Source organism: Amborella trichopoda, chromosome 4 (genome assembly GCF_054954075.1).
Source record: "Amborella trichopoda isolate Santa Cruz 75 chromosome 4, AtrichopodaSantaCruz75HAP2 v2.0, whole genome shotgun sequence".
NCBI classification, from domain to species: Eukaryota; Viridiplantae; Streptophyta; class Magnoliopsida; order Amborellales; family Amborellaceae; genus Amborella; species Amborella trichopoda.
In genome coordinates this window covers 2,292,774-2,313,783 of record NC_142339.1, presented here as the reverse complement: position 1 = coordinate 2,313,783, position 21,010 = coordinate 2,292,774, and the positions used below count along the sequence as shown (strand labels likewise).

Here is a 21,010-nt window from a genome sequence, read left to right as displayed (position 1 = left end):
AAAGATATTTATTAATACAAAAAGGAGTTTACATCAAAGGAGATGCAAAGAGAAGTATGGGACACCACACACTTTGCTAACCCATCAGCGATACCATTAGCCTCACGGTACACGTGTGAGAAAGTAATCGAACAGTTTGAACAAATATCCAAACTCTTGAGCCACATAGATCGTAATTCCCAAGAGACCAATTGTTCCGTACGACATCACCCGATGACATTCAAATAATCGCCTTCAACTTGCCAAGAACTACCCAAAACCTCTCTCTAAATATCTCCACACCTTTGAACAAGGCATGCAATTATGCCGAGTTGGCCGTTGCCACATAAGCCAACAAAACACTATCTTCAAAATCTCAAAACACCCCTCCTATTCCAGCTAGGCTTGAGTTCCCGAAAGAACTCCCATCAAAGTTCAGCTTAATGCACCCCAAAAGCCATTAGGTTTACATTTGGGCAAACCAAGAAAGAACAAGTTAGAGAAATTTATGATAAAGTCCATTTCATATAGGTACTTTAGAGAAACCTCTATGTAAGGTGTTATCCTTGTCTATAGGCCCACCTCAAGTACCCATTGGAAAGGGAAAGGCTTGTTTGGGCTCTAGAAAATTCAGCAATCGATGATATGAAAACTTAAAATATGCGAGTAAAGTGCTAAATTGATTTTTTCATATGAGGAATTTGATAAGGAAGAAGTTTATATAAGATATCAACCTTAAGTCATGAGGCACGCGTAAAAAACCTATCGAAATAGATCTGATGCCACAAATTATGAATTGACCGTCTCGATATAGAAAAAAGAGGACTTTGAGTACCAAAAGCGTATTTTGAAACATATTACCCAAACAATCTATTTTAAATATTTTTAAGTGTCTTTAAATTTTATAAACCAAAATCATTTATATCCCCATATGAGTATACTGTCCATTTACTCCATCCGTTATAAACCAATGTAGAACTAATCTTGGACCTAACATTTTGGGGAAGTAATGTTTTCAACCTATGGACTAACCTTAGTTAAAAAAATTGGAAATTGAAGTTTCTATGTGGTAGAAAAATAAAAATATCCACATGATTAAACAAAGACAGTGGCCGAGATCTAGGTGTCAAAAACTAAAAAACTATTTTTTTTTCATTTGAAAATCATCATGAAGTGATTCTTAGGTGGTTTCCAAATTCTCAAACAGAAAAAAATATCCTAAGCAGGTTTTGTAGTTGAGGGAGTATATGTAATTACCCAAAAAAATCGGGACTATATGTATAATATATGCTCTAGGAGCATGGTGTATGCGCTCATTTTATGGTTAGGGATAGAAAGTTTTCAATATCAAAAATACATTACCATGTTTGGAGGGCGCCTTGATTGAATTTGTTTAAGGTAGGCACCTTATACAAACCTCACCCTGTGGTTAATTTTCCTTGACAACTTCGCGTGAAAAATTTTTAAAAAATGGGAGGGTATTTTTGTCTTTTGGACAGTCCTTGTGAGAGGCGTTACTTTCATTATTACCCAAAATCATCTCCCGCTAAATCCATGTAATCCGATTTCATTCTAATTTTTCATGGCCCCAAAATTCGCCGCCAAATTCATTAAGTTATCAGTAAGCTTTCTGAAACTTCAGAAACCCTAAGAAATTTCAGAGTGTCACTCGGAACAGTTCGAGATGGAAGCTTTCTGAGACTCGACACCCTGGGGAATTTCAGTGTTTATACACTGCCACAGAAAGGTTTTCTGAAACTCTGGAAACCCTAAGAAATTTAAAAGCATACTGCGTTAAATATTTCATGGTGGGCTCGATTCCCTCCGTTTCTTTGAAGTACTTCTGAATTTGCAGAAGGATTGCAGAGATTTTGCAGTTTTCTCTGCAAATTCAAGCTCAAGCAACAAGGTATCAACTGTTATTTTGGGTAACAAGGCCATGGAAAATAACGTATATTTGTAAGAATTGTATCTCTATTTGTTTGTAGATATTAGAAGTGCTTTGCAATTACAAGAGAAAGGGAAATCTCCGAGTTTACATATCATTTATATAATCAGCACCATTGGATTGTCTTATGCCAAGATCGTGCTTCCAGCCTTAGTTTTAAAGTTTGTACGCTCTTTTTGTTTCAGAGAATCTGTTGACTTCCAAGAATTTGTCCAGTTGCTGTTATATTCTGTAAGGAATTTATAATCTGAAGGTATGACTCTGCCATGGTTGAGATCTGGGAGTGGAATCTTCATTGCTATGGAGTGTTTATGAGTTATGACATGGAGATTGAACATAAAAGCTCTTGATATTATCTGTCATTTTAGGGCCATAGACAGAGTAACAAGCTGATGGGATTTTGAATCATGGAGAGAGATTGATAGCAACATGTTGCAGAGAGAGATGGAGGCTCCACGAGAAGATGGAGGGAGAGGTGGGCTTGTTGCACAAAGATCAGTGGTTGGATTTCCTTTGGCTGCACAGCCGGAGATAATGAGAGCTGCAGAAAAGGATGATCACTATGCTTCTTATGTCTATGATGCTTGCCGTGATGCCTTTCGCCATTTATTTGGTTAGTGTTGATGGTTTTCCATGTATATTCTTATGTGGAAAACCTAGCTTTGTTTTGTTTTGTATTATTCAGTGATATGAATTTTGCATTATTGCATGTTTATGGCTAATACAATCAAAGCGGACTATATATTTCAATGCTTGTTTTTTGAAAATCTGGCTGATTCATGTGATTCTGATTTAAGTTAAACCCATAAGACATTAACCCATCAGTCAGTGTCTTAGCAATTTGATATTGTTTATTGTGTGTTGCATTTGAATCCATTACCTCCTAGATTTTTTTTGGTTTTTCTTTCAAAGAGTTCACCTTGGTTTCTTTGTTGTGCAGGTACAAGGGTGTCTATTGCTTTCCAAAATGAGGTTAGCTGTTGTATTTTAGCTTTTGATGTTCCTCTGTTTATATAAAGTGGCTTTGATGAGTCTTTTTTATAATATCGCCTATCCTGTCGAAATAAGTACTTCACTTCTAGCTATTTAGTTTATTCACTGAATTTTTTAGCATGAATTGATGTTTTCTGATGCTTGTGAGAGAATGTATGAGATTTTCCTGGTGTCATCTTTGGGGTATGGAATTCTAGCGATCACGCTTATCTCTGTTCTTACATTCATTCATTCTCTCTTCTTGGTGTTATTGCAGAGTGTACTTTGTTTCATTGCTCCTCAAGTGGAACCTATTTATACTAGGAATTTCTATAAGGACTAATTCTAACATAACTTAATAAGTAGCGTACCATGCCCGCAAAACACTGATTTGGAATTTAGTATATTGTGTAAACTATGATCAAATTTGTGAGGGCAGCTCTAGAAATATCCTTTGAAATTGTTCTTGAACAAGAAGCAGCTATGCTAGAAAACCATAATTATCGAAACTATGAATTATAGTTATTGTACATGTGGGCTGTGGAAACCAACATTTTTACTAGTTATGCTTGCTATAGGACTTACTGAAAATTCAGCAGTCTTGAAAACCATAAACGGCATAAGTTGTGAGGAGAGGATGTGCATCTTAGCACTTTAAAGGGTATGGTTTCTACTTCCAAGGCTCATTTCAAGCAAATATTGCCCACAATGACAATCATGCTCATTACCTTTTGCCCCGTTATATATTTGATGACAAGAAATGAAGTGCTCATAGCTATAGAAAGGGCAGTGCATGGTGTTTGTCCTTGAACAGATGAGCATAAGCCCAACAAAAGTCTCAGAAGAATATTTGTCGTGGAAATTCATGCGTGACATGTTTCTGAAAAACCTTCTTGAGCTGAGTTTTATCTGTATCATTGGAATTTCTACTTTATTATTTTCTTTACTTTTTCTTTGGATAATTTTATGTGTTTTAGAGCTCACCATTACACTCACAGAGCAAATTCTGATGTCAGTATTATATCCTGGCTTTGAAGAAATTATGTGCAACACAAGTTCATATTTATTAGACATGATATTCATCCCATGAATTATGCAAATTTTAGTAATAATAGGAGTAGAAACGAGGAAGTAGTTAAGATTGACGGTCAATAAATACCTAAAAGAGATTGTTTCCGATATCTAGAGTTGATAATTTAAGAGAATGGAGAGATTGAGGAAGATGTCGCACATAGAATTCGAGCTGGGTGTGCGAAGTGGAGATGTGCATCCGGAGTTTTATGTGATCACTTGATACCATTGAGACTGAAGGAGAAGTTCTATAGGACGACTATAAGATCAGCCATGCTTTATGGGACAAAATGTTAGGTGGTCAAGAAACAACATATCTATAGGAAGAGCGTAACTGAGATGAAGATGTTGAGATGGATGAGTGGCAATACAAGATAGGATATAATTCATCATGAATATATAAGAGGGAACTTAGGTGTGGGTTCTATAGGAGATGAGGGAAAGTAGACTTAGGTGGGCTGGCCATATGCAACATGGACCTAATGCAGTAACAGTGCCGGTTAGGAGGTGCGATTGATTCAAGTGGAAGGCTCTTCAAGGGCAAGGGAAAGGCCCAAAACGACATGGATAGAAATAGTGATAAATGATATGGTGACTTGTGGTCTTACTGAGGGTATGACCCTTGATAAAGAAGAGTAAAGACATAATTCATGTAGCCAACACAAAATCATTGGGATAAGGCTTGGGTGATGGTGATGGTGACTCATCCCAAGAAGTTTGGATTACGCTATGCTGTTTATCATATGACAAAGGAATAGATCGGATTGTCAAGATATCCATAACTTATTATAGATTGAGAGTCCCCACTCACAAACATCTTCTCTTTAAAATTGTTGCATGTCTAAGAAATCTTTTTCGATGCATTATACATTCTTGGCTTTCAGCAATGTACTTTATTTAATGTTGGATTAAATGGAATCTTTTATACATTATACTTTTGCTCATCTTAGATTTTCTCTACCCTTTTTGATGTGGTTTAAGTATGTCTTTTGTGTTTGCATCTGGAGTCTGGGTTTTATGATTCTTTTCCTTTTCGTTATTCTTGTTAGAGGAACATTGTGATAGTTTCGTCTTATTGACATAATCTCTTTACTTGCTATTATATTCGCAGACAAAGTTGTTGGGACAGATGCTTTATTATGTATTGACTACGGGTTCAGGACAACAAACACTGGGAGAAGAATATTGCGACCTAACTCAGGTCTATAGCCGTTGTTTAATTCTTCTGTTCATGTATTTTTCCATTTATTGTAGTAAAAAGATAGATTTCATGTCTGCTTGCCTACCGCAAAAGATGCATCTGAAGTTTTTGTATAAAGCCATCTCTGCTTGACTTCTCTTTATTAGCTTCAGATTTTCCATTTCGCAATTCTGTTGGTGTCATTTGTGGTAGATTTTCTGGTGTGTTAGATGATTTACTCAAGTTGGTATTAGTGTTTAGAGTCAAGAAACCTTAAGAAAAGCATGACCAAATTACTCATCATTAGGAAAAGATGTTAAGGCCTTGTTTGGGTGCACTGATAAGCCCCGGCCACGCAAGGTGGATTTATCAACAATGGAATTAAAACACCCTTTTCAAGAAATGGCACAATTGTCATCATATACCTTTTACACAGAAAAATTGGCGCAGAACTGATTGTATTGGCATTGAGAAAGCACAGTACTGCATGAGCCCGCTGTCTGCAGGACTTAGACAGACTTCCAGACAGGGCCTAAATGAGAGATTCCACTTGAGCACTAAAGCTACTAAAACCATGCTTGTATTTGTCGATACTTCAGCATGTGTAAGTTTAGAACTCTATGTTATCCTTAAAATGGGGGAAAAGGGATTAGCTTTGTATCTTCCACTTTTTGCAGGTCTCAAGCTCTTCTGGACTTCCTCCCACACCTGCAAGACGTGTTCTCTTTGTTGTTCTCCATTCAGCGGTTCCTTATCTTGCTGAAAGAATAAGGTCGTGTATCCTGTCCTTGTCTATCTGATGCTACATAGAGATATATCCTATATGACATTACTGTGGGTTTATTTATTTTGTTGTCTTGTCTCTGACCTATCGTGGTTTATGATCTACTGAATGAATTATGTCTCTTTTGCAGCTCTAGGGCAGCTGCTCGTGGAATGCTTCTTGCCAATTCACAACCAGAGGAGTTGTATGATAATTACCATCCAGGAAGGGGTGAAGGCCATTCTTCCGGTACTAGTGGAAGTTATTCTTCTCTTCCTGGAACAGGAGAATCGGTGATACGACCTTTGGGGATGCGGGATAAAATTCGTTTGTTATGGCTTCGGGCTTTGGAAAAGTGGCCTTCGGTATGACCCATTCCTTTAGAAATTAGTGGTATATTCATGTACTATGACTTCTAGAATACGATTCCAAGGATATACTTCCCGCTATGGGAATGGGGGGGTATGTATTTGAATTTTTGTTAGCAAATTGCAACTGGAGGATTAGATGATACCATGGTACAAATTCTTTTCATGTCAACGCTCCAAAATCCAAATAGTATTTATCTAGTCCCTGAATAGGTATAGCTTGGTTATGAACGATCAAATAAACAAAGGAAATGAGCTAAATATATTTGTTCAGTGCTCAATTAGGGAGGGTGCTTCATTTTGATGCATTTTTTTATGCTTTTATGAAGGAGAAGTAATTATTCTAACCCTTTTCAGGTGCTTCCATTTGCTCGTGAGGTTTCACAACTTGTACTTCGTGCAAATTTAATGCTATTTTACTTTGAAGGTAATCCTTTAGTATTCGTTTGTATGTCAGCACGTTGAACTGAGAGCAACACACCCCTCTTCTTGATTATCCTAATCTTTCAGAAAGACCACGAAAATTTGTTACTTTTGGTTAGGGAACACATTTGATCAATTGTTCAATAGTCACCCAGCGCACTTTCTCAATGATCCACCCAATGCTGTTGGTAAAGCTAAAAAGCAATTTTTTGGCCAGTTGCTACCCATGTTCTGTGTGGCAGAATCCAAAGTAGTGCGTGGAAAATTACAAAAATGAGTGGCCAAATTTCCTCCCTTTTGGTTATTGCTAAAATTAATGTTAGTCCTCACTTGCTGAAAGCAATGCATGGGCAAAAGCCATATATCTGTTTTCTGATTACAGAGTTCAAGGAAAGAAATGTGAACTGCAGATTTATACTATCACATATCGAAATGTTAATATCCTCACTGAAAGCCATGCATGGGCAAAAGCCATATATCTGTTTTCTGATTACAGAGTTCAAGGAAAGAAGTGTGAACTGCAGGTTTATACTATCACATGTCGAAACGTGCTGCCGGTATTCGCTATGTATTTATCGGGAAGCCATTGCATCAAAGACCAAGGTAAACAATGAAAATTTCTTTTCTCAGCGTCTGTTATCTTCTTTCTGTAAATTTTGAGAATTTATCCATAACTTTTTGGTCTGTCTGAAAAGTGGGTGATTATGCTCTACCATGGTCTACACTCAATTTCCCTGAATCATCTAGATGCCCCTTTACATCATGATATCATATGGAGTCTCTCTGAATTGATGTGAGTCATTTAAGTGATTAAAATCATGTCCTCACTGGCCATTTTTGATATTGCAGGTATCAAATTCTTGGTGTGTTCCTTCTAATCCAGCTTTGCATCATTGGATTTGAAGGGCTGCGCCGGAGTAGTTTGTCTTCTATTGCCAATTCAGTCCAGACATCACTAGGAAGTCAGCCTACACCAACAGGTTATGCCATAATCAACTTTATTTATCACTGAGTTTCTGTTATTTGAGTTCACATTGTCACATATTTAAATAAAGTGCATGGGCTTTTGGGGAAACTATGTTTCAATTAAATTTTCTTAATAAGTAGCATTCCCATCACAGCATCAGCATGCCTTTTCTTCCTCCCTTCTTATTAGTTTTTTTTGTTCTCTGACTTTGTTGGGTTCATAATCATCTACATTCTTGTTAGATGGGTTCCTTCCTTTGTGGGTGTACATTTTAGTGGATCTGATGATAAGCTGACTGCCTTGATGAGTTTCCGCTGGTGTATTGTATTAAGAGACTCATTGGATTAGGATACACATTTTCTCAGACGTTCTACATCGTGTTGCCTATGTTTATCATCAGTGATACTCCTTTTTTGTTGGGTTTTTGTTTTCCTTTGGATGGACTCATCCAACGGCTGCTGCTGCTTTAAACTTCAATGGGTGCCCCGTACCAATTTTCTGAGTTTTGGTGACTCTGTGAGAATTATCATTATATCTTGAGGGGTGGTAGAGTTCCTTAAATCAAAAAATATGTATTTTTAGTCATATTGGGAGAGGATCCTAGTGGAAATCAAAGCTAGGAGGCCTTGGACTCCAATTTTGGCAGGGTTGCGCCAATTTGTTAGTGAAACTTGGAATGGGGCTATGATTATTTGGATTGCTATTTGGATTAGGATCCTTTAGGAAGAGATGAAGAAAATGGGATTTAGGAGTTCAGGGTCAGAGTTGAATGTGACTGGTATTTTGTTTTATTGTCATAGTGACTTATAGTGGGCCCTTTTTTGGGTAGGGTCTTAGACAGGAGGTTATGAGAAATAGATTGCATCACCACTTTTCTTGTCACCAGCTTGCAATGTTTGTACTTGGGGCTCTGTATATATGTATATTTTTTAGGGAAACTTTGGCATCTGTTATTGTTAACCATTACATATTTTAGAAGATTTGTGTATGCATATATAAAGGTCGTCATTCTTGTCTTCATTAATGATGTATTTATGTAGCTCTCCGTACTGCCTATTGTTTTTCTGACGTAGATGCCTATCTGGATCTTTTTCCTCCCATCACAGGTCCTCTGAAACCAGCCTGGAAATTTTATTGGCTTGATCCTAGTTCTGAATATGCCACTGTGACTTTTCTTTCTTTATGGTTTACTCTATTTTCCCAGAAACTATAATTAAGTTGTTCTTTCAATTTTTTCATTAGTGTTGCAATGTAGTTTACTAGTTCAGGAATAGGTGTGAAATGGCAGTGTTTGTCCAGGGTGGTATTTTTACATTCTAAAAACTAGTCCCTTTATCTTTTGCGTTTTCAGGACAAGGCATGCCAGTTTTAAATGAAGATGGAAGTTTGATTTCGGATTTGGGTGCTGGAAAGGGAGATTGGACTTCTCATGCCGCAACTGTTCCTGAGGTATGTTTTCTGCTTAGATCTGCATTCTTCATACTTGTCTAAAATATTTTCAAACAACACAATCCATTTGGAACTAGAGATAACTTACCCGGTCCCTTCATATGAAATTCGAGAATATAGGTATATTTCTAGTATATAAGTTTGCCACAGAGTGGATAGATTTCCAATGAAAATAGGAAACTTAGTTGATCTTGATTTTGTATGTCCTCCCATTTTTGTACCACTGGTTTGTTTGTTTTTTAATAAAGACAGTCTGTCACAGAATTGGGTGCAACGAGAGAGAAATAGGAACATACTTCCTGCTTGGAACACTGTCCTCTTTGGTGGTAAGCCAAGGGACTAAATACCGATAGCAGAATATCCTATTAAGATTTATTTAATTTAGTGCCTTTATCAGGTAATTGGTGAATGTTCTGTTTAAACTAGGCAGACAATACCCCCTCTCTCTCTCTCTCTCTCTCTCTCTGTCTATCTATTTATCTCTGTGTGTGTGTGTGTGTGTATGTTCGTGTGCATGCATTTATCCTAGTACAAGGTGAATGCTGCTTTCTTTGTCTCCCTCTCAAGTAGTATACTTTGCTTTTAGTTATTTTTCTCGAAAGCAATATGGAAGGTTACAAATGTTGTCTTTTTGATTGTTCCAGTCACAGAAATCTGGTAATTTCAGCAAATGCACGCTCTGTCTTAGTCCTCGCCAAAACCCCACCGCCACACCTTGTGGACATGTCTTCTGCTGGTATATGTCTTGCACCTAATGGAAAGTATATATTATATCCAATTGGACTATGGAAAACAATAGGCCATCAGAGTCATTGCCATCCGAAGAGCCATGTATTCTGGTGGATCCCATTGATGGACCCACCATCCATCATTTCATTGGATGTTGATGACCTAATAGTGTAAAGTTTTTCTTGCTTAACCTGAGTATATTTTCCTTTTCATCAGGGCTTGTGTTCAGACTAATGTGTAGCCCATGCTTTTACAGGACCTGCATTATGGAGTGGTGTAATGAGAAGCCGGAATGTCCTCTTTGCCGCACACCGGTAACTCATTCTGGTCTAGTCTGTATATATCATGCAGATTTTTGATATTTATACTTCTTTCCTGTTGTTTCTTGTTGACCATAAAGGACCAACTCTAAGAAAATAAAATTACATTTGAAATTATCATTTATTGATGCCTGATTACAGTTTACTTCATGAAATTGAACTTTTCCTTTTTCTTTGACAATATTGAATTATTGTAATCGTGAAAACTGTGAAATGTCTAGTGACCTTAAAAAAAATTCATTTCTTCATCATAATTGTCATACCGAGAAGGACATATTCTTGTGTTGTGGTTTCCATACTGAATTGGGGCACCTATGGTCTTGCCATTGTTTGCTTCTCTCACTCTGCGATCTATAACAGATATAAGACCAATAACTGATAGTTGTTTTCAGAGGATGCACATAACCAGGGGATCATGCCTGAATAATTATTAAATATGTATATTTTTGCTTGCAGAGAGAGAGAGAGAGAGAGAGAGAGAGAGAGATGCTTGCTTAATTTATTATGTGAATTACTGCTTCCAGTCCAAAACCATAATCCCGCTGCGATCTATAACAGATATAAGACCAATAACTGATAGTTGTTTTCAGAGGATGCACATAACCAGTGGATCATGCATGAATAATCATTAAATATGTATATTTTTGCTCAGAGAGAGAGAGAGGGAGAGAGAGAGAGAGAGATGCTTGCTTAATTTATTATGTGAATTACTCCTTCCAGTCCAAAACCATAATCACTTTTGAAGTTGTTCACTGTTTGGCGACGAGTGATGCAAAATGCTCTTTCCAGTCCAAAACCTTCCCTGTTGACCAGAGAGAGAGAGAGATGCTTGCTTAATAATTATTTGAGCTACTCCTTCCATTCCAAAACCATAATCACTTTTGAAGTTGTTCACTGCTGGCAATGAGTGATGCAAAACGCTCTTTCCAGTTCAAGACTTTTTCCTCCCCATTGACCACCTACAAAATGCACTTTCTATTAGAATTTCTACAAAGATTGAGCGTTTACATAAACCAATGTAACATTAGCGAGACTCTACCAAGGGCCCACCAACCTCAAAAACTAGTCCTCTTTCTGGTATGATATTGAGGGCCTCTGCACAAATCATTGCAGCATCCTCTTTGCTTAGTCTTCCTTTGGCTGCTGCATCCTGCAACCAGCATCAGAAAACTAGTATTCTGTTAGTAAACAAGTCGACGAAGATGCATCAGTATGATGTGCTAAGCAACAGTCTCTGTCTCTCCCTCTCTCTCTCCCCCTCTGCCTCAGTTCGATATGATAAGAGACTCTCTCTCTCTCTTGGTGCTAGTCAGTTTGATATGATTAAGAACTAGTTTCTTAACATTTGGGGAAAAAAAGAAAAAGAAGAAAAGTCTCTCTCTCTCTCTCTCTCTCTCTCTCTCTCCCTCCCGCCCCCCCCCCCCTCCTTCAATGTAGAGACCTTTTCAAAGCTGAAACCTTGCATGCCACCAGGACTATTCTCGAGCAGGCCAGCTTGGATTATAGTATACGGGATTCCACATCCTTGAACTGCTTCCTCATCTCTCTCTGCTAGTCTTCTAGCTTTGTTATTCATTAGACCTTGGATACCACTGCTACTTTTATAAACGGCCAACTGCATCCTGACCAAAACTCCCTCAGCAAGAGTCAAAGAGGTAATCGATTCCAGTAATTATGATTATGGTTTATGTTTCTTGGTTGTTGAACTTATTATTATTTTTATATCTTCTACATATCTTTCATATATATGATAAAAACAGAAAACACTAGCTTGTTTAGCCTTTTTGGGTTCAAACTTCAAACCCTCACTGAAACCAGTATATCACACTAAGCCAACTTGAAAGTCGAAATCACCACAATTGTAAAAGAGAGGTGTCGACAGCCGGGTTCAAATGGAGCAACATATGGCATGCAAGGGAAGGTGGCGAAAAGGATGGAAATATATTGGTGATGTGAGTTGTCCATAAATCATTCGACATATTCAAATTGCTCTGAAATTTAAACTGTCTATTGTAATTTTACATCACTCCCCTGTTATCTTGGTTCTCACTATATATGCGTGTGTTCGTGCATGCCTGTGTTGGTGTGCGTGCATGTGTCTGACCTTTTTTCTAGTTGTGTTTTATCTATATTTATCCATAGGGAAGAGTATGTGTATATACATTATGTGTAGATACAGATGGACCATGTATACGTAGAGAATTGTGAGCAGGCATATGAGCTCATGCTTATGGGTCTGATAAGACTATTATCTGATCTCATGCTCCACTTCTGGTAGTATATGAAAGTAAAGGTCCATTAACTTTCCTATAATAATAAACAAACTGGGAACCGAGACATCAGATAACCTGCGATAGAAGGATGATGTGTTGTACCCCTCTCATGCTTTCAATTTCTGACAAGCACCCTTCCTGCATTACACAAGGTTTTATTGGGTTGAATCAATATGCTGCTCATGATTGCTGTTCATGAATCGTGTACCATGTAGAGTTTTAGTGGGGAGAGAGAGAGAGAGAGAGAGAGAGAGAGAGATGCATACATGTGAAGGGCATATGATGGCACGGACGCCTTTTATGGCCTTTGTGAGCCCTGAACTGTCATTTCCTTGTCTAGATATTGGCTTTTCAGAATGCATGATGGTTTAGCACGTAAACAGGAAATTAAATACCTACTGCATATTATATATAAAAACTGGGAATTTAGGGTATCACCTCCACATAGGACCCAAATGCATCCAAAGCTGCCCGTTTGTCATTCACGAGTGCTTTTACGCGTGCTCGTCTAAGTATCAATGACAATATCACCATCTGCATACTTCAACATGAAGTTATTGGGATCGGACTGGGCTGGTGGTCGGATGTTATTTACAAAAACAATTTTTACTGTTGCCCTTAGCAAATGATAAAAAATGTCCTTACTCAAATTGTTATGTTTCTTTTTGAGCTAGGTTGGGCTCCCTTGACAAAGTTCACCACTAGAAATCTAAGGTAGAGTTCCTTCCTCTATTTGCCCCTCACTGATTAAGCATTTACAAGAGAGGTTTATGGTGTAAGAATTAAAAGATGAGTTTGATCTCTAGTACCTGACCAATTTCACTATCTCCATTTGTCACCAGTATTGAATCTCGGACCTCTGGTTCTTTGCTTAATCAAATACACAATCAGAATTACTCAAAGAGAGAGAGAGAGAGACGCTGGGAGTGGGGGTGGGAAGGAGGGGGGGGGGGGGGGGGGGGGGGGTGGTTGTAATCTAGTACCTGCCGATTCCTCCTCCTCTGGAAGCCCTCCATCCCTTGGAAGTTCATCGGATGCACCATACCACTTCCTCAGTTTTGGCCCTCCTGTATTCAATATTTAGTGAACTGCTTGGTTATCAGAAGAATTAGGAAGCTATCAAGCAGGAATTCACCTAAGGTGCTTTTACTTTTTGAACCCCTGTTGCATGCATATTCTTATAGATTTAGAGAGTGTCAGAGGGAGTCGTTGGAAGCAATGTTAGTAGGACTGGCTGGACAGGGAACCGGGCATAGAATTTGGCTGGTTTGATCACTAAACCGACAATTTGTCAAAACTGAACAAGAGATGGTTTGACGAACTAACAAGAACCGGTTCGAACTAGTGAGAACCAGTCTGAACTGCCCTCTTCAACCAATTGGACAAGTTAAACCAGCCAATTCAACCAATTGGATACCAATTCAAACCTGTTTTAGCTGTTCAGACCAGTTTTTGAATTGTATGATCATTTTTTTTGTATTTATTAGTATTATTATCTCCAAGCAATCTGAGTGGTGAAATGGCCACTGGTTTGGACCGGCTACTACCCTCACCAGTTCAATGGCTGGTGTGGAGCTTGATAACACTGATAGGAAGTTGAAAAGATCACAGAACTAATGTGTTCCATACCTTCTATGTAGTCGAGTATGCGATCTGTGAAGCTGGTTTTCTTCTTAGAACACTGGATTTGCCATGGTTTCTCTTTATGTTTGAATGGGTTCACAGTCTGAAAGTCCCTGTTTGTGAGTCCTGCCTTATTCGAGGGGTTGAAAGGGGAGAAATGCATGAGTTTTGAAGCATATGAGGGTATTGTGGCCATTGAGAGAGAGAGAGAGAGGGAGAGAGCTCGTTGATGTGTTCTTCTTTTATATGCTTGAAGGGTGAAAGAGAGAGAGAGAGAGAGAGAGCTCGTCGATCTGCTTTTCTTTTATATGATTGAAGGATGTGTATGAGAGAGAGAGAGAGAGAGAGAGAGAGAGAGAGGGAGAGAGAGAGAGAGAGAGAGAGTCTTTCGATCTGTTTTTCTTTCATATGCTTGAAGGATGAGAAATACATGGCTGGGAGCTTACGACTAAAATCTTTTGGATGCTGTCATGGATAGTTGACCAAAATGCCCATTGACTTAATTGTAAAATTACTCAATTGGCAAACATTTGAAGTTGATTGGGTTAAGTACTAAATAAGTAGTTGTAGACATGGTAGTCCGCGATTTATTGCAACCTGATATGTGTAGATTGACAGATCTATGAAAACTTGAAAATCTTGAAAATTGACGGTCCAAAAATGTGTTACAAAATACACAATTTTCAAAACGTGAAATCTATTTTTTTCTCATGTTTGTGCATATGTTGGGATCAATTTGAGGATATTTGGGCATCAAAACAACCTCTACCAGTTAAATTTTTTATGAAGGCTTTAATTTTGAGTTTTTAGAGCCTTGGGTCTATATAAATTGTGCCCTTTTTTTATTATTGAAAAACTTGAGGAGAAGAAGTTTCAAGCAGTGGGAATTTAATCGCAAACTTGCAAGAGAATTAAGAGCAAGCGCTGGAGCTTTAGTCATTTTATGACATAAAAATACCAAGAACTTTTATTTAAAGTAGTGGTAGTGCCCCAAATAAGTAAATCATCAGACATGTATAGCCAGTGTTGGCGCTGTCGTTAAGACATGTGATACCAGCCTCAATATGGAGTGTAGGGGTAACACTACTCTTTCTTATTGCGCAAATTTGCTAGTGAGGGATTGACTGAAAGAGATTTTCCAATTCCTTTATGGATAGTTATTCTTTTGGTATAATAAATTAGTAATTTGCTACTTTTGTTTCAAACAAGTACATAAGTAAATTGTCTCCCTTAAGTGACTTGCTCATTATCATTGATTTTGATTAAAGGGAGTAGTTTACATAGGACAATTTTCTACAGTATCTATGTTAATTGGATGATATAGATTTGCATGTTTTTTATGACTGTCAAAAAGTGACATGTCTTTATGAATGTTGTAAGTTGATACTGCAACCTGACTTTTACAAGTGAACCTTATACAAGCTTTTTCCTTAATTAAAAATGTTTCTATGTTACTGCAACAACATATACGATAGATGTGACCTCACTTCTTAGCCGTTTGATTTGAATCGAACGGTTAAGATTGTTCATAGCACAATGTCATGTTAAACATTGTTCTATTTTTCATTTTTTTCTATAAAACATTTTTGGATAAATTTTGGGAGTCCCTAAGATTACTGTGAACTTGAAAAAAATAAATGACCAAAAATGCCTCTTAAAATTTTAGGGTATTATGGTAATTTTTTTATCATCAAAAATATTTTTATTTTTATTTTTATCATGTGTGCCCTTATCAGATCCATGCATGCCTCAAATTTTCCTTCAAAATGATTTATGGACTAAAAATAAAAAATAAAGAAACTCTGAGCCGTTTGATTAAGCTCTGACGGTTAAGAGCTAGCTTGTGACATTGTGACTCAAGCTATCTACTCAGATGTGGCGGTTGAGACCAGGTGTCACATATATTATATGGGCAAGCTTTTTATGCTTCCCTTACAACATAGAAGTTCTATCATTCTCTTTATCTAATCGTCCATTCTAAATGGAGGGTTAAGATTGCCCAAATCACAAAGTCACATCTCTACACTATTTTATTTTAAATTTTTTTTTCTATAAACTATTTTGATACCAAATTTTGGATGTCCATTTCTCTATTAAACTCACACTAGCAAAAAATACAAAAAAAATATAATTTCAATAAAATAAAATGGCTAAAATACCTTTGAAAGTTTCAAGGGATATTTTGGTCATTATATTTTATCGAAAAACTATTTTTAATATTTTTTTTAACTGTGCCCGAATGAGAAGATGGTACGTATCAAATTTAATATTTATATAATTTGTATAAAAAATTAAAAATAAAATACTTTGAGACGTTGGATCTAAGATCAAATGGTGAGTAGCTCTCTTGATCAAAATTGGACGGTTGGATGGTAAGGGGATGATAGAACTTCTATGATGTTGGGGAAGTATAGAAACATTTCTTTATATATATATATATATATATATATATGTATAGAAAAGTCTTCTCAACACTTAGAGGGGAAATTGAACAGTGATTTCGGCTATCCTCATTACTGTCCAAAGTTCATCGTACGGTCATGATTGTCCGGTAGTGTTTTATTTTTCATTTTTTTCTCTAAAAATCGAAATGATCTGAAATTTGGAGTGTGTGTACATTTTAGTGAGATGTACTTAATAAAAATATAAAAATAATAATTCACAAGATTGTTTTAACTAAAATACACTTGAAACTTTTTGGGGGTATTTTGGTCAATTTATTTCTTGTAAAATATTTTTTTGACATTTTTTTTATAGATTTACTTATTTTTTGATGTACACGTTCCAGATTTCAGATCATTTCGAATTGTAGAAAAAAAAAAGAAAATGAAACACTACCGGACAATTGTGACTGTAGATGAATTTTCGACGGTGATGAGGGTAGGGGAAATCATTGTTTATTTTTGCTTATAGGTGTTTTGTATATATATATATATATATATATATATATATATATATATATATATATATATATATATATATATATATATATATATATATATATGGGAAAAGATGGGATTAGCCCACTAACTCATATGAGCCCAACGTTCCAGATTGAATCTAGGCCGATCTGAAGATCACGGATGTTCAGTAGTGTTTGAATTTTAATTTTTTTTTTTAACAAATCCAAATCACTTGAAATTTTAAGCATGTGTTTATAAAAAATAGGTGAATTTTTGAAAAAATATCAAAAAAATATTTTACATGAAATAAATTGATCAAAATACCCCTGAAAATTTTTTGGAGGTATTTTGATTATTATTTTTTTACAGATAATGTTTTTAATATTTTTATTGGGTGCCATGATGATAAGAACACACACTTAAAATTTCAAGTGATTTGAATCTGTAGAAAAATAAGATAAAATTCATGCACTACTAAATATACATTATCGTCAGATCGGCCCAAATTCAATCTGAGCCGTTGGGCTCACATTTTCTTATGAGGTAGTAGGCTAATCTCATCTTTTCCCTATATATATATACATATATATATGGGAAAAGTTTATATAAGTTTGCAACATTAAAATGTAGAATTATAGGTGCATCTCAAAAATCTATTGAAGAATGTTGTTTCAATGTTGAAAAACCCTCTAATTGATCATCTTGACATCATGATGTATGAATATGAAAAAAAAAAATATATCGAGTCTCAGAAATAATGTATCTTGTAACACATTATCTACACCGTCCATTTTCAAGATTTTCATATATTTATGGATTTGATTGATTTTAGCCATTTTTGGATTTTTAAATAATCCTAAGAATATTTTACACCAAAATTACATGTTATAATAAAGTTTGGAGGTGCGTCTTAATTGGATTGTTTATGGTTTCAACCTAATAGAAACCACATCATATATATATATGGAAAATGCTTCTGTGAGCCAACGGGCTCACAAGAAAAATGAGTCCAATGGTCCAGATTGAATCTAGGTCAATCTAACGATCATGGATGCTTGATAGTGTTTGAATTTTAATTTTTTTTTCTACAAATCTAAATCACTTAAAATTTTAGAAGTGTTTTGATAAAAAAATAGGTGAATATTCGAAAAATATTTTTAAAATACTTTATATGAAAAAATTGACCAAAATACCCCCGTAAATTATTGGGGGCATTTTGGTTATTTTTATTTCTGCGGATTATTTTTGTTATATTTTTATTAGGTGCAACTTGATGAAAAGAACGTTCACCTAAAATTTCAAGTGATTTGGATTGATAGAAAAAATTAAAATTCAAACATTCTTAGTCGTCGGATGGGTCCAGATTTAATCACGATAGTTGCGTTTATACTAGTCTTTAAGTTAGTGGGTTCATCCTAGCATCTTTATATATATATATATATATTTATAAATGGGGTCACATAAAAAGCTTCCCTTGGCTAAATTACAAAAAGTTATTTGATCCAATTTGAGAGAAAAATCCATTCTTTTAGGGCACGCTTGGTTCAATAGAACTAGGGAGAGGTTTCCGAGAAATCAGCTCCATTAGAAGGGATTGAAGTTGCTTTCCCCTGTCATGTTGCTATGTTGTGTAGCAGTGTAAATACAATTACATTTCTTGTGTGCTGCGTCCCATAAAACAAACTAATAATAGGCTCAAGGTGATCAAGGTGGTGTGATGGTACAACATTACGACTTGTGTTCTACTCTTAGGTTAGAGCCTCCTTCCCTGCCTAACTACCCAAAAAAAAAAAAAAAACCATAGGGCAATTGCCTGATCAATGAAAATCTGTCCTAAAGAAAGATTTCGAACCAAATGAATTTGTTACTTTTCAAATAGAGGTTTAGGGGAACACATACTTCCACGGGACATTTTGAGAATAACTCACTTTCCTAAGTTCCTCATCCTACCAAGTTTTGCATATAAGAAACATTTTAACAATTAACTAACAAATACATTGAGAATGGGTTTGGGGTCTATTTGTGCTCTAGGCCTTCATTCTTACTTAATGCATTAAAAAATCACTAATAATTTAAAAAAATAGGTAGGAGCTCGTCATCCCCATTGAATTAACCCAAAAAAAACTAACAAATACATTATGTCATAGTTATCATCCAACCATCGGGCCTGATTAGTTAGATCATCAACCAGTGCTTTGACCATTCTGTCTATAGCAAAAATTAGGGTTGGTAAAAACCTAGTTGAAAATCAATATTTTGATTGATTTTGGTTAGTTGGACAGGTCAGTTTTCACCGGTCTAGTTCAACAAAGGTACGTTTTTTTTATGACATATTTTATGTTTTTAAAGTATTATTCTTTTTTTATATTCTTTCTTTGAAAATCCGGTAAAAAAAAATTCTTTAGCGCACATTTTTGTTGTTTTATTATTTTTGTTTTGACATATCAGCGATGGGAAGGGAGGGTAGGACGTTGTGTTGAGAGTTGAGACATTCCCCCGAAACCATAGATGTCCTGACCAAATTCGCAAACAGTCCATTTTATTTTCTGATTTTAGCTTTTCTTTGGGGTTTCATTCCAACTTTAGGGCACATATTTGTGTAATGCTAAAAACGACTATCTCTAAAAGAGGTGAGAAAGAGGGGAGAAACAATAAATTCACTACTACGTAACATAGACACGGACACAGGTGTTGGACTGTGATTGATGTGTACATGTCCGTAGTAAACTAACGGCCAGTACTGACCTAAGATCAAAACGGATCGCACTCTTAACATATGTGGAATTTATTAATAGACACCATTTGTTGATCCTATATTGAGACATAATAACCTTTACTATTTAATGATTATGGCTAGACCAATATATATTTTTAATTGCATGAATCTTCTACCCGACAATTTTTTATCTAGATCGCTGAGTCGGATGGAAGTTTGTCGAGATTGGATCGATTTTGGGATGACATAGATCACAGCCAGATTCCCCCATTTTCTTTTTGTTTTTTAAGCTTGTATAATGTTTTCTTTAGGTGCCCTTACATCCCCACCGCACAAACCCCTATTTTTATTTTTATTTTATTTATTTATAATATTTTTTGAATCACCTATTTAGACTATCCGGATCTGATCTGGATCACTGATTGGGAGATCCAACATGAATTTATGACTGATCTGGGTTTTAACTTCGTAGTAATCATATTACAGTCATATTCTAACCCGTGGCTATCCAAACATGCCGTCTAAACTTTTGTAGATTTTTTGTCCCTCCTGCCCAAGAGAGAGACAGAGAGAGAGAGAGGTGGACATAATCCCAACTTTTTTTTTTTTGTTAATTTTAGAATGATAAAGAGGGTGCTCATTACCTTTTTTTTTTTTTTTTTTTGCACGTTTTGAAGAGGGTTTCCTCAGACGCCCATTACTGTCAAGTTCTAGGAACAGAAAGGGGTACTCATTTGCTTGGCATTTTATTGATTTGTAGAGGGACAGATCATCTAAACATAGGGAGGGGCTTTTCCAGTTTTTCAAGGAGAAGGAAACCGCAAAAAAATAATTTTGGCTCCTCACAGACATAGAAAGAAAGATGCACGTTCCAAGGAGGGGAGAAAAATCCATGGACCGGGATGGATTTTGTTAGCCCAAACCCATTTTTGATAGCCAAGCTAGACATTGATATGTGAGTGTAGCTATTAAAGGTCTTATTAGTGTTTTAATGAAACATTTGGTAAAATGGAACATGAACTTAGTGGGAATGTGGCCCCTCCTAGATCATACTAAGCAAATAACATTTGTTGATACCGAACTGTGTTTTGTGATCTAGGCCAGTCAGTTGAGAAAAACCTATGTTACTTGTGTGCATAGAAAACTATATGATAATGGTTCTAATAGGTCATCCCTTAATGATGTTGGAGTATGCCTGAATAAGTGAACCAATGGACTGTGTGACCCTTGTGTGTGATGATGCTATGATTTTAGAATTATTATTTGAATTTTTCTACATTTCTGGATATTTTATTTTATAAAATTAGGATTTATAAAAAAGGAGAT

General features: G+C 36.2%; 2 protein-coding genes across 19 annotated transcripts; one reads left to right on the top strand and one right to left on the bottom strand.

Moving 5' to 3' along the window:
* Positions 1 to 1,344: 1,344 nt before the first annotated feature.
* PEX10 (peroxin 10) lies at positions 1,345 to 12,223 on the top strand. 11 transcript variants are annotated; one of them, XR_016053768.1, is made up of 15 exons: positions 1,405 to 1,888; positions 2,113 to 2,180; positions 2,296 to 2,540; positions 2,868 to 2,899; positions 5,082 to 5,171; positions 5,828 to 5,922; positions 6,065 to 6,278; positions 6,639 to 6,708; positions 7,229 to 7,307; positions 7,554 to 7,684; positions 9,023 to 9,120; positions 9,765 to 9,856; positions 10,106 to 10,163; positions 11,643 to 11,824; positions 11,930 to 12,223. XR_016053768.1 is itself a non-coding variant. In XM_088864291.1 (14 exons), exons 3-14 carry the CDS (start codon positions 2,357 to 2,359, stop codon positions 11,673 to 11,675), a joined length of 1,176 nt encoding a protein of 391 aa, XP_088720417.1. In that variant the 5' UTR covers positions 1,405 to 1,888; positions 2,113 to 2,180; positions 2,296 to 2,356; the 3' UTR covers positions 11,676 to 12,223. The 11 variants fall into 11 exon arrangements, 8 of the variants coding, with proteins under 8 accessions (XP_020526045.1, XP_088720416.1, XP_088720417.1 ...); XR_016053769.1 differs by having other exon boundaries at positions 1,534 to 1,888; positions 2,304 to 2,540; XR_016053767.1 differs by having other exon boundaries at positions 1,346 to 1,888; positions 2,113 to 2,540.
* Positions 10,649 to 14,499, bottom strand: LOC18439409 (NAD(P)-binding Rossmann-fold superfamily protein). Of its 8 annotated transcripts, none has more exons than XR_016053770.1 (9): positions 14,072 to 14,491; positions 13,426 to 13,509; positions 13,252 to 13,307; positions 12,881 to 12,976; positions 12,709 to 12,789; positions 12,518 to 12,580; positions 11,611 to 11,791; positions 11,224 to 11,319; positions 10,649 to 11,128 (listed from the first exon to the last, which is right to left on the bottom strand). XR_016053770.1 is itself a non-coding variant. In XM_020670390.2 (9 exons), the coding sequence occupies exons 1-9, from the start codon at positions 14,259 to 14,261 to the stop codon at positions 11,045 to 11,047; spliced, it is 918 nt and encodes a 305-aa protein (XP_020526049.1). In that variant the 5' UTR covers positions 14,262 to 14,499; the 3' UTR covers positions 10,649 to 11,044. The 8 variants fall into 8 exon arrangements, 7 of the variants coding, with proteins under 7 accessions (XP_020526049.1, XP_006849637.1, XP_088720419.1 ...); XM_020670390.2 differs by having other exon boundaries at positions 11,611 to 11,784; positions 13,252 to 13,301; positions 14,072 to 14,499; XM_006849574.4 differs by having other exon boundaries at positions 11,611 to 11,784.
* Between the last annotated feature and the right edge of the window lie 6,511 nt (positions 14,500 to 21,010).